The sequence below is a fragment of the Benincasa hispida genome, chromosome 8 (assembly GCF_009727055.1).
Source record: "Benincasa hispida cultivar B227 chromosome 8, ASM972705v1, whole genome shotgun sequence".
NCBI lineage: Eukaryota > Viridiplantae > Streptophyta > Magnoliopsida > Cucurbitales > Cucurbitaceae > Benincasa > Benincasa hispida.
This window is the reverse complement of record NC_052356.1, coordinates 44,918,765-44,931,218: the sequence shown is the minus strand read 5'-3', so window position 1 is coordinate 44,931,218 and position 12,454 is coordinate 44,918,765. Positions and strand designations below refer to the sequence as shown.

Below are 12,454 nucleotides of genomic sequence, written 5' to 3'. Positions count from 1 at the left end.
TTTGATAGCATTCACATTAATCAAGCACTTGTATTGCGAAAGGGAAATTAGCTAAGATGAATTAATTGTTTGGAAGGCCTAGGTTATTAATTCATTGATTTTTTAAGTTAATTATCATGCAATATTATGAAAAAGATTAATTTAATTAACTTAAATCATACGCAAGCATGCTTAGTTCTTGCTCTTTGAAATTAAAAACAAAGACATGTTCAAAATCTAGCCTTCAAAGAATTAAAGAGAATTGGCCAACAAAACCCTAAAATTCAATGCATAGAAATTTATTCATCATTCAAGAATGAAATTACGACAAGTAAATCATCAAGAGATTAGAAATTACATCAAGAAATGTAAAATGCTTACTTTTAGCCTTACATTTCTTCAATATACATCAAGGAATTGCAAAGATGGATGAAAAGCGAGAAAAAGAGAGAAAGAAATGTGCAGAGATATGAAAAGTTGATAGAAAAATCGAGTTGAAGTGAATCTCTAGTGTAAAAGGTTTGAAAAATTCTTATATAAACGAAGTAGAGCGTAACGATGCTATAGCTAAGCGTAACAACGCTGACCTTTTTCTTATCAAAGCGTAATGCATAGGGTAATCACACTGAGGATTACGTTAGGTTGATGCAGACGCGTGCGCGTGGATCTTTGAATTTCCGTCAATTAACGTAGCGTAACTACATTACCCTATTTTGTTAGCTTCTGCCTTCAAGCGTAATGCTGGAGCATATGGCTAGCGTAATTACCCTATTGATCAGTGATAATTTCGTAATTTTTCTGACTGTTTGATGCAACAAAGCTCCAAATTAACTCCTTTTTTATTTGTTTTGCTCCAATTGACTTTTCTACCATTTGGATGATTATTACCTACAAAATACAATATTTAGTGCAGAAAAATACACGAACAAGTATAGATTAAGCCGGAAATCATAGCACTTTTATGGTGCTATGAAACGTGTTATGGAATTTAGGAGCGAAACACGAGAATTGATAAAACATAATATAATATTAAATATATAAAATAAATAACTAAAATTTAGAAAAGAAAGAAATAGGATAATATGGAAATTCAAAGTAGAATTCCGAAATAAATTTTCTTACAAAAAATGTATGTCATTGCAATATTCATAATAAGCCACTATTTATAGATAATGGGTAATTACTAATTAGGATGTGATATTTCATGGACACTAAAGGTGCTTTGACATTAAACACATGGAGTAATTATAGATTGACACTTGGATTGATGGTAGAATGCCATTGGTCTTATTAGGACACTAAGCATTTAGACATTTATTTTCTAATATTTATAATAATAATAAAATTTTGTCAATACAAGTGTAGCTCAACTTACCTAAAAAATGCACTATCATCAAGATTCGATATTTGAATCTACCACCATCTATGTTGTTAAACTTAAAAAAACAAAAAAATAAATTAATAATTCAACCTAAAATGGCATAAGGCTGAATTGTTTTAAACCACAACAATTTATCAATTGTTTTCTTATGCCGCACAAGAATCAAGAAAGTAATTGAGAAGTCAGTGCGTCCATTGTTCTCCCCATTAGCGCGGGACGCCGTTGTGGTTCACAGTCCTCCCATACAATACGAAACATGATCGATTCTTAGACGACAGATCGAGCGAATGGATGTCCTTGAAATCGAGAAAGACGACGATGACGGGCCTCCTCCTGGATGGGAACCCATCACTTCGCCGCTTCCGCCACCACCGCCGCCGCCGCCGCCGCCACTTTCTTGTGAGTGCTTCCGAGGTTTATTTCAGATTTTGTGTTTCCGAATCTTCGTCTTGGTTGTTAGATTCGATGCATTTCATTATTTTCCATCTCTGGCTCTTTATACATCTGATTGAACTTCTGCTGATTGACTTCAAAAATTTAAGCTGACATTTTTCTTCAGTAATTTTTGCACAATATCTTCTCGTGTTCATGTTTGTGAGCGAATCGATTTGGTGGTTTCTTCCCACTGCTTATAACGGTGAATGTGTTAACCTAACTTAGCAAGAAAACACTTTTTGAAATTAGTCCAATTCACATCTGTGCAGTTTGCGTTATTAATCCGCTTAAGCTATTTTAGTTCACACGTAGTTTCAGTTCATGGAATTGATGTTCATTCAACAAAAAAGCGCAGAGAAGTTAGAGATTCTTGTTGAGTTTTTTTGTATGGTTGACACTAATTTAGTTGGGTTAATGTAAAAACATTGAAAACTAACTTAACATCCAACTTAACTTCTCCTTCCTGCCCATTTGCGTTCACAGGTTCGCGCCCATCTCGGATTCATGAGACCCTGGACGAAGTTTGACGACGCATTGCAATTTTTTTTTTTAATACAAATGCAAATTTTTGCCCATTGTTAAAATTTCATGATCTTATGATTTTTCTTGAATGTGAAATCACGTTCAAGGTCTCATCCATTCGTGATGGATGAAAACCCTCAATTGCAAATGTTATTTAACGTTGGTTAGTATTTGTGACGTAGATAAAATGTTAATTTTCGTTGTTTTTAGAATCTAAGTCATTTAACATTAGCGAAATCAAATTTGAGTCATTGGTACAAAAATCTCATACCTGTTAGCATGTTTTATTGCAAGTCCCAAATGTTGTAATTGTATGTATTAAAAATCTTCTCACTGGAAACGTTTTGATCTGCAGCTGATATGGCACAAATGGTCTGTGGTACCTGCCGTCGCCTGCTTAAATATTTAAAGGGAGCCATATATGTTCAATGCTCTTGCTGTTCAACAGTTAACTTTGTGTTAGAAGGTTCCTTCTCTTTTTCTTCGTTTTAGTTTTTACTATTATTTTCTTCCTTAAAAGTTGTCTTGTTCATATGCTGTTAGCTTTTTGCTAATTTGCAAGAACCCCTTTTTCCACATATGTTGGTTTCAAAATGCTATTAGCACTTCCGAACTCTATGCTCTTCAATTCTGTTTTCTTCCTACCGCATCCTCTTTCATTAGGGAGTCAAGTGTTCGGCTTTAGTTCTGAATATCTGTTTCTTGTGCTAGTGCTGGGTGGTGCCTGTATACCACTTTCTTTTGACCTATATGCAATAATTGAGGGAACGGGTTATAGTGTTAAAGGATTTACATTATGTGATTGTGCCTCCAAATATTATTGTAGGATCTACCATATTTCTCAGATGGGTTATAGATGAGTTTAGGAGGTTTTACTGACATTGAAATCTGGAATCATTTTCCCCCATCCCAACATACAAGTTATCCACATCCTTGTTGTTGGAGCCACCAGGTACAATTGTTGAGTTCCATCCTCTTAGCATTGAGACGAGCTAATAATAAAAAAGTTTGTAAATTAAATAATTTTATATAGCCTGAATCCAAATGTTCATTACTTTTTTCATTTTCTTTCTTTTCTCATTACGTGCACGAAGTTGAAACTTGAAAGCAAATTCTGGCTTTCGAAGTGTTTCTACTATGTGTGTAATTGTCCAAGTATTCTGTCCTTCCCATTGTATTCCCGTTGTATTAGAGTCTGATTCTGCCTGAAAACTCTCATTTCCGAGAATTGGATCAGGGGATGTGATCAATCATTTCGAGAACTTAAAAATTGAAATTCATGTTTAGAAGAAAAAAATACTCCAGCATCACGTTTTTTGGCTGTTCAAATCTATATTGTCTTGGAAAGTCCACGTCTGTCCCAAGCCCCAGACTTGGGAGTCAGTTCAAGTTTATCTATTTTGTCATTTTGTCATGATCTATTATCCAATATTAACTCAAGTCTTTATAACAACTTGCTGTCAATGTCTTATGATTCTAGTTTTCCTTTTCCTTAAACACTTCATTCTCTTTCCAGCTCATGAGGTTGGACAAGTTAAATGCGGTTCTTGTGCAGTGTTGCTTATGTACCCATATGGAGCATCATCGGTTAGGTGTTCCTCGTGTACCAGTGTAACAGAAATTGGGGTATGTCAATCCTCATTCTAGCAAAGATATTGCTTAGAATATGCTTAAATATGTACGGTACAGTCTTAATTTTCTGGTTGTTTCATACATTTACTATGTTGATGCACAATTTGATGAACTAGATCCTTTTTTAATCATTGGTTGAGAAATTTGTGCCATTTCTAAAACAAACACAGATGCATAAAGCATGGATGTGTTGAAACTAATCCTTCCCATCACTTAATGTGTTGGCAAGGAGCATGGAGTGGAAGCTATTTCTACTGCCTCCTTGATGGATGAAATTATATTGTAATGTGCAATATGGATCGAATTAGTAGCTTACCAATTCACTGCAATTGATAGCATTAGAACCCTTTAGAACAGTTATATAGGTTCGGTTTAAATATCAAAGTAGTTCATTTCCGTCCTTGTACTTTTAAAATGTTCATTTTGGTCCCTATACTTTCAACTTTGGTTCATTTTAGTCCTTGTACTTTCAACTTTGGTTCATTTTGGACCTTGAATTTTCAAAAAGTGACCACTTTGATCTCTTAAAAATGAAGTAAAAATGAGAATGCCATGACTAAAAAGGTTACTTTTTGGAAGTACAAGGACCAAAATGAACATTTTGAAAGTACGAGGATCAAAATGAACAAAAACTAAAAGTATAGGGACCAAGGTTTAATACTACTTAGGTCTAGTACTCTCAATTTTGGTTCAATTTGGTCTCTCTGTTTTTAAAATGTTCGATTTAGTTTCTATACTCTCAAAATTTGGTTTAAATTGGTTTGTACCCTTTAAAAAATTGGCCATTTCGGTCCCTATTTGCTAAAAATTTAAAAAAATAAAAAGAGCTAAAAATGAAAATTAAGAGACCAAAATTGCCGCTTTTCAAAAGTACAGAGGTCAAATGAACATTTTAAAATGTATAGAACCAACTTGAACTATATGTGAAAGTACATGGACTAAATTGATCTAAAATTGAAGGTACGGGGACCAAATTAGTCTTTTAAGTCTTCATGTGTGCGAGTGTACTGTGTATATGTAGATCTCTATTATGCTTTTGTTGCGAGTTCTTCATATTCTATGGAAATGAGGGTGATGATTAGGGTAATTTCAACTGTTACTTAGCTTTGATACTTGATCGATTACTTTTATCAGTTGTAAAAATGAGAAATCATGAACAATAAATTTTCACCCCTGACGGCTTTACGTGGCTGTGCAGGTGCATAATAGACGCCCACCGTGGTCTGTCCAGCAGGGGCAAGCAGCCCTTCCTACCAACTTTGTCCAGTAGAATTTGTTCATTTACTTGTGTTTAGGAAAGATGTGACATTCTCTGAATTTTTCTTTTCCTTTGATCGTTAATCAGCAGGCAGAGAAGGAAATCAATATTATCATTCATTACTGGCATTTTTGTTTCCTTATTATTAATTATTGAGTTTATGTAAAGAAACTTAGGAACTGACCTTCCCAACTTCTAACATTTTTTTATCTCAAGTTTTTTTTTTACTTGTTTTTGCCTTGTGATTTGACTTCCCGCTTATGCTCAGTGTTTATGCTGCTGATTGGTGCCTTATTAGGTGCTGCCAACCTCTGAGGTGTTCTTCATTGTAGTTTGTAAATGATAGGAGCCTACCGTTGTGGCGTAAATTAATGAGATCAGTCGTCTACATTTTATCTTCTATTTGGAGATCCTTTGAGGTCTGGGGTTAAAATTTTTCTCATAAGCATTTTCTTTTCTGGTTTGAAATTTAAACTTGAATATTTAGACCCAGTTTAGTAACCTTTTTTTTTTAAATTAAGCCTATAAATACTACTTTTACAAGTTAAAATTTGAAAACTAAAAAAATGTAGCTTTCAAAAAATTTGTTTTTATTTTTTGGAATTTAACTAGGAATTCAACCATTGCACTTAAGAAAAGTGTAAATCATTGTAAAAAATAGAGAAAATACTTAATTTTCAAAAATCAAAAATTAAAAACGAAACAATTACTAAATGAGGTCTTACTAATTCAAATTCAAGATATGAGGATTTGGCTTTTGATAGATCCAGTAAATGTTGGGTTGGGACATAAGGTAAGATATAGGGTTTAATAACATATTGAATTTATGTATAGAAAACAAGACTGTCATAGATGTCCGAAACACTTTACAGAGATGATGCAATCTTGGAAGGTTAAAAATTGAATTATTACTCTTGACCTTTCATGACGGTTCAAAACTATTATTGTTGTGAAAATCTTTTAAGAATTCAGAAAAAAATTTGGATTTGAAATGTGGTGATCACTTAGAGCTAAAATTCTCCACCACTGTTTTAAATCTCAATTTTCGTATCAAACTTGAGGGATAGAATTCATTTGAGATCGACTGAATTAAAGAGGCAAAGGGGCTACCGCCATAAGGCCAACAATTAAAGATAAGGAAACGACCCTTATGACTCAATTTAGTATTTCAATTTACAATCCAGACTATTAAGAGAACTACTGATCCTCAAAGAGAAATACGTCTGTACGAGAATGTAGACTAGATAATTGCATCAAATTGTTTGCGAAAGATAAGAGCAGACGAGTGCTAAAGGGAGTGATGCAGAGTATTCATTATTGAATGTTTTTCAATCCCTACCTTCAATCATCAGCTGGGAAGTCCTCATCTGAACCAGTTTCAAGAAATGAACCAAGAGTCTTCCGCAAAAGACTGAAAGTCTTATCATCCTGTGTTACAGATCCAAGTGTATAATTAAAGTGCCCATTAGCATAGAAGGGGGAAAGCGTTGGTACTAATTTTATGAATTACAGGTCGTATTATAATTTATACCTGCTTTTTCCTTTTCAAAGACTCCTCCAACTGAGCAATCTTTTCAGCACAAGCTTTCTCTTGTTCAGATATCAAGCTCCTTTCTCTCTTTCCTGTTACAAATACGAAGAGATATAGATAATAATCATAATAATAAAACGTTTTGTGCTGATTGATGCATAACTTCATGCTTACTCAGTTGTTCATATTTTACAAATAGCCTTTCTTTCTCCTCTTCAAATTTGGAAATGGTATCTGCCAAAGCCAAACATCATCTTAGATTAATAAAAGGTATTTAAAGAACCGTCTTGAAGAACAAAGAGGTGGCTTTTCTTAGAGCTCCAATGGTGTAAGATCATAGCCCATAGTGAATATACAAGAATATTTGCCAGATTGAAGTTTAAAATGAAATAAAATTGTTATTTTCAATACCAATATATCATACTCATTCAAATTATCTGCAGATAGGATTCCAAAATCAGATAATGGAAAATTATAAAGCATGGTAAGGATTTGTTCATACATTACGAAGGTCCCACGCCAGTTGATATTTATAAATAAAATGAAAATTAGTCTAAACAAGAATAGTAAATAATGCGTATTTCTCAGTATAATACTCGAAGTGGATGTTACCTTTTATGGCTTGGAGATGTGTAGCTTTCTCTTTTGTGAATTTCTCGTAAAGTGCTCGGAATTTAGCAGTTTCATCCTTCAAACAGTTTTCACACTATAAAGAAGCCATATTGATTTTAACAAAACATCTGGAAAATGCATCAATACAATGAAACTAGAAAGAAAATATAATGACTTCAAATTTGTGCTTGAATGGCCTCTATTTCAAGTTGTCGTTCTCCACCAACCTCTTTTGAGCTTTTCGATAGAGCTTTTGCAAAATTTTGCCTGAAATCGGTTGGAGGAAATAAATTGCGTTCATTCGTTTATAACTAATTCAATAAAAAAACAAAAGCGAGCAACATCGTGAACTCGTCAGGATAGAAATCTACCTGTCCTTCTCAAGTTTAGATTTCACTTGCTCAATCATTGTTCTCATCTCAGTCGCTACACTGTCAATAATATGAAATTAACATTCAAAGCATCGTTTTAGTGCAGGAAAATAATAAGAGTATTAGCTCAGAAAATGAATGAACTCCTCTGTCATTAAAAATGCGGCATGGATTGAAGTTGTTAAACGGTCAAATGTTCGAGAGAAGAAGCAAGTCTGATCCAATAACCTAACTTGAACAGGCTATCATTTCAAGTTTATAACGAATCATATCAAACAAATCATAAAATCAAACTACCAGTGAGGTCAGTTCAAATCTACCAGAAGAAGGAAAATGAAGATGCAAACGAGCAGCCGTATACACAGAAATTCGAGAATCGGAAATGAGCACAGAAGAACACACAATTCCAGCAGCTCCAGTCAATTAACTAATCATTAATAAGTTCCGATCGAGCAAAACCACTCAAATTACCTCGAGATCGTCTCTTCATTCTTCTTCTGGTCGTCCTTATGAGCTCTCTCTTTGATCTGATTCAGCGCCGACACTATTCCTTTGAGATCGCTGCATACCGTAAATATCATTGTCAAGATTGTCCAAAATATCACCAGAAATGGAAAAAATAGTACGTACTCGGAAAGGTCGAGATCGAGGTCGAGATCATCGTTGGTTCGCTTTCTTTGATCGGAGCTTGTGAGATCGGTGTCGGAGACTCGCTTCCTGACTCTTGCTTTAGTAGTAGGAGTTTTCATGTTCCCCATGTGGATCGAGGTTGAAGAAAACTTTAGAATTGAAGATGGAGAACCGTTCTGTTTCGAAGCGTTTGAAATTTTGAATTACCAAGACCTGTAAATGTCCCGCTGAATCGTGATGGCATTTGGCGCGCCAGTAGCGCTAATCATTCGTGTCCACGTGGATACTCACAATTTTGATATGTTGGTAAGTTCAAAATGGAATTGGGGATTTAACTCGAACCTTTTAAGTATAGACTTATAGTTGAGTTATGTGAGATATATATATGTTGATTATTTATAAATATTTATTTTTGAGTAAGTGATATGTTGATAATTATACTTAGTTTGGTCTAACACCTAAATATTAGTTATATTACCCAATATATAAAAATAAAAATAAACGTGGCTTGGTAAAATATATTATCCAAATTGGGTTGATCAAATCCCTCTGCAAATGCTATAAAAATAAATGTAGGTGCAGTTTGGAGAGAGTTACCTACCTTCAGTATTGGGTATTGGTGTGATACTTAGGGATTTAGCTGGAGATTTGATTGTTTTTGGTCTTGAATGCCTGAATACCTTCTTTGATCCTCTCTTAATGGAAATGAAAGCTATTTTTGAAGGTGTTAAAGCTTGCGAGTACATTGGGCTTCCCCAATATTATTGTTGATTAGATTGCTCGGTAGCTATCAATTTAATCAATGGAAGAACAAAATCTCATAGAGAAATTCAATGTTTGACAGAAGAAATTTTTTTATTTAGCTAAGGGTCTTAATACTATTTCCTTTACTCATGTTAGAAGAAATCTAAACTCAATAGCTCATGAAGCTGCTAGGAGAGGCAGATGCTTTAAAAAGTTTGGTGTTTGGTGTAATAATTTCCCAATAGGGTTACTTCCAAAGATACTATTTCCAATTTATGCCCTTGAGGCTTAATAATGTTGGGAAAAGACCTCCAATTTCTACGGGAAAAGTTAAGCAGAAAAATAACAAAGAGTAAAATTAAAAACACCAAGAATTTACGTGGAAAACTCATGCTCTTCAAAAAAAAATTTCACACCATTTTTCTTTTTTCCACTCTCAAAGTAGAAAATACAAAAGAGAAAATTTAATTAGTATACATAAGCTTCAAGTTCTTTCTAATTAGGATGCTTTAAAACAAATGAGTCTATCTCCTTTTATAACTTAGGAGCCTACCCCCTCTATCAAATTTTAACGACGTGGGATTTCACATCTAGCCAAAACCCAACAAATACTAAATTAGTAAGATATTTGAAGAGTCTACATTTTCTGAAACATCCATTGTTTTCACTGACAATCATAATTCTCAACTAAGAAAATTATAAATAACTCCACCATAAAGAGTAAATCAATTGGAATACCATCTTCCAAGAATTTTCTTTTCCGTCCCATGCCAATAAACCTTGCTGATATTTATGGTGCAATTTCTACCTACTTGGCTCACCTAGAAGTCCTTCAGCCATCGACACAACTTCCACCACACACCTTGCATAACCCCCAAGTCAATGAATCGTGTGTAAACTTGTGGAGCCGCTAACATCACATCCTCTATAATGGTAAAGTTATCATACCACAAGGATGATTTTTCGTCTTCTACAGAGGGGATCACTATCTCCCTTTGCGAGAAAGGCAATGTTAGCATCTTACTCAGAGCCTTTTGATAAACCTGCTCCATTAGGACAATCCTTTTTCATATCTTGAATAATCATTTATGAAAGAGATGAAATATTCATACTCTACTCTTACTTTTACATTCATCGAACCACAAAGATCTGAATGTATAAGCTCCAAAGTCTCTTTAACTCTATAACCTTTTTCAAGAAAAGGTCGTTTCGTCATCTTGCCTTCAAGGCATGACTCACATACAGGTAAAAGGTTTTCTTTTAAACCATTTAGAAGTCCACTTTTGACCAATCTCTCGATTCTATTGAGATTAATGTACCTAACTTTAGATGTCAAAGGTGGCCATTTTCTTTAAGAGAAATCATTGGTCTCTTCGCAGTTGTTGCTGAACATTTTAGTATTTAAGACAACCTTTGTAACTAATGACGAAACTAGTTTTAATTGATTCTTTAAGACAAAGAAAGTAAGGTTAGAATGTATATTTCAGGATTCAAAAGAATGTTGAAACTATTTTTGTGGTCAACATGCTTCAGTTAAGACAAAGTTAAGCATGTTGACCACGAAAATAGTTTTAATTGATTCTTTCCAAGTTGCATAACTAAATTCAGGCAACATTTTAGCTTTAAGAAGGTTTAGTGAAGCGCTAGATATGTTTCCTAATACAAAACAAATTATCCATTTAGACACTTATGCAAAAATATCATTTTAGTCTAATCAATTTTAGTAAAATCTTAATAATGAACCCCAATCATTAGTCCATTTTGTAATGATGCTTCAGTGGTTTGGACAAAAGCCATCGAAGGATGGTCCACTAAATTGAGACACTTCTCAACCAATCATCACACTAGAATAACTCTTACTCCTATGACGATTAGTCACTATTAGTTTCGTCAAGAAATCATTAACCCGCTTAACAATTTCTATAAGTGTGACCCTTCATTAGATCCCAGAGTTCCATCCCAATAAGCTAATCGAAGGGAAATGCTGATTGGAGAAAAAATTAAAGCGATCCTATCCAGAAACCATTTCTGAAGTTCGCCCTAATAATGACCTAATGCACAAGCCATCCAAATGGGATGCTCCTAGGGCACTATGAGGCCATGCAAGAAGGTATCACGATGCAAACCAATGAAGGAGACTGTAGGATATGTTGACACACATCTCTCTCCCACTTTCTTTAAACACTTTCTCCATTCACCTTGATATTAACCTATACTGTCACACCTCCCCCCCTCCCGAGCTCACCTTTTGAACCTGAAAGTAGGCGTGAGGATGACAGATACCACCCTTTTATGATACCTACTGCCCATCTGATCCTTTTGCTCTCTTACCAAACTTTAAGCCAAGTAAATAAGCAACAACTGTTTGGCTAAACTTGTTTTATTACAAATAGTATAATGCTTATACAACTTCCATAAATAACTACAAATGTTTACAACAACACTTAAATTCGGAAGTGTGGCTGTTACGTGGCAGACCTTGACCCTAGCGGCACCCTGGAACTCCTCTCTTTCGCTACCTAGGAAGAAAACATCAAAGAAAAGCATGAGCTTCAAGAAGCCCAGTGAGTGGTAACAACTTAATAAGTCTCTTTCAATTTATAGCAATAAAAGCATATCATAATACGAGGTCAACATTCAAACCTTAGTCTTGAATGAGTATGTTCTCAACCCTACCTACACACACGGTAGATAGTTAAAATTAATACTTATCATAAACGCTTACTCTCCTATGTGCACATAGATTCTCCCCTTATGGGCTCAGAAGCTAGACCTGTCGACCCTCTGGCCATCCCATACGAGGTTCCTCTCACAGGCTCAAGAACTAGGCTTTGATCAATGATAAGTGTTAAAATTTGTTAACGATAAATCATTTTTTCAATTTAATCATTAGTAAGAGTTAAAATTGGTCAATGATAAATACAATATAATATTTAGTAAACTGGCTTAGAGAAAAATCTTTCTAACTCCTCTTCAAAATGTCTACTATCTAAAAAGGCTTAAGGGAGCTGAGTTATGCTCATTTTGATAAAATTTTAAAAAAATAAAGAGAATAATAAGATAATTCAAATAAAAAAATCATTTTTTAATTTATAGAGAGGATTATCACAAGATTTTAAAAAAAAAACATAAAAATATTTTGGTTTATATTAAAGTTTTAAAGTAAAATGATTATTTGTTTGAAATATTGAGCTAATTCGACTTGTTGAAATAAGTTAATTTGGTCCTATCATATCTACAGGTTAATAATAAAACAAGAATAAGAATAATAATAGACAAATTAAGGCCTCCTTTGATAATTATTATTTTTTTTTTTTTGAAAATTAGGCCTACAAATACCTTTACCATCTCTAGATTTC

General features: G+C 34.0%; 2 protein-coding genes across 4 annotated transcripts; one reads left to right on the top strand and one right to left on the bottom strand.

Moving 5' to 3' along the window:
* The first annotated feature begins 1,475 nt into the window (after nt 1-1,475).
* Nucleotides 1,476-5,436, top strand: LOC120082605 (protein LOL2). 2 transcript variants are annotated; one of them, XM_039037855.1, is made up of 5 exons: nt 1,476-1,759; nt 2,279-2,480; nt 2,673-2,783; nt 3,834-3,943; nt 5,148-5,436. In XM_039037855.1, exons 2-5 carry the CDS (start codon nt 2,441-2,443, stop codon nt 5,217-5,219), a joined length of 333 nt encoding a protein of 110 aa, XP_038893783.1. In that variant the 5' UTR covers nt 1,476-1,759; nt 2,279-2,440; the 3' UTR covers nt 5,220-5,436. The 2 variants fall into 2 exon arrangements, with proteins under 2 accessions (XP_038893783.1, XP_038893782.1); XM_039037854.1 differs by lacking the exon at nt 2,279-2,480 and having other exon boundaries at nt 1,487-1,759.
* An 858-nt stretch (nt 5,437-6,294) lies between these two features.
* On the bottom strand, nt 6,295-8,664 carry LOC120083550 (DNA ligase 1). 2 transcript variants are annotated; one of them, XM_039039350.1, is made up of 8 exons: nt 8,352-8,664; nt 8,193-8,282; nt 7,722-7,781; nt 7,578-7,617; nt 7,351-7,426; nt 6,913-6,972; nt 6,739-6,830; nt 6,295-6,635 (listed from the first exon to the last, which is right to left on the bottom strand). In XM_039039350.1, the coding sequence occupies exons 1-8, from the start codon at nt 8,477-8,479 to the stop codon at nt 6,549-6,551; spliced, it is 633 nt and encodes a 210-aa protein (XP_038895278.1). In that variant the 5' UTR covers nt 8,480-8,664; the 3' UTR covers nt 6,295-6,548. The 2 variants fall into 2 exon arrangements, with proteins under 2 accessions (XP_038895278.1, XP_038895277.1); XM_039039349.1 differs by having other exon boundaries at nt 6,297-6,635; nt 7,351-7,444; nt 8,352-8,659.
* Between the last annotated feature and the right edge of the window lie 3,790 nt (nt 8,665-12,454).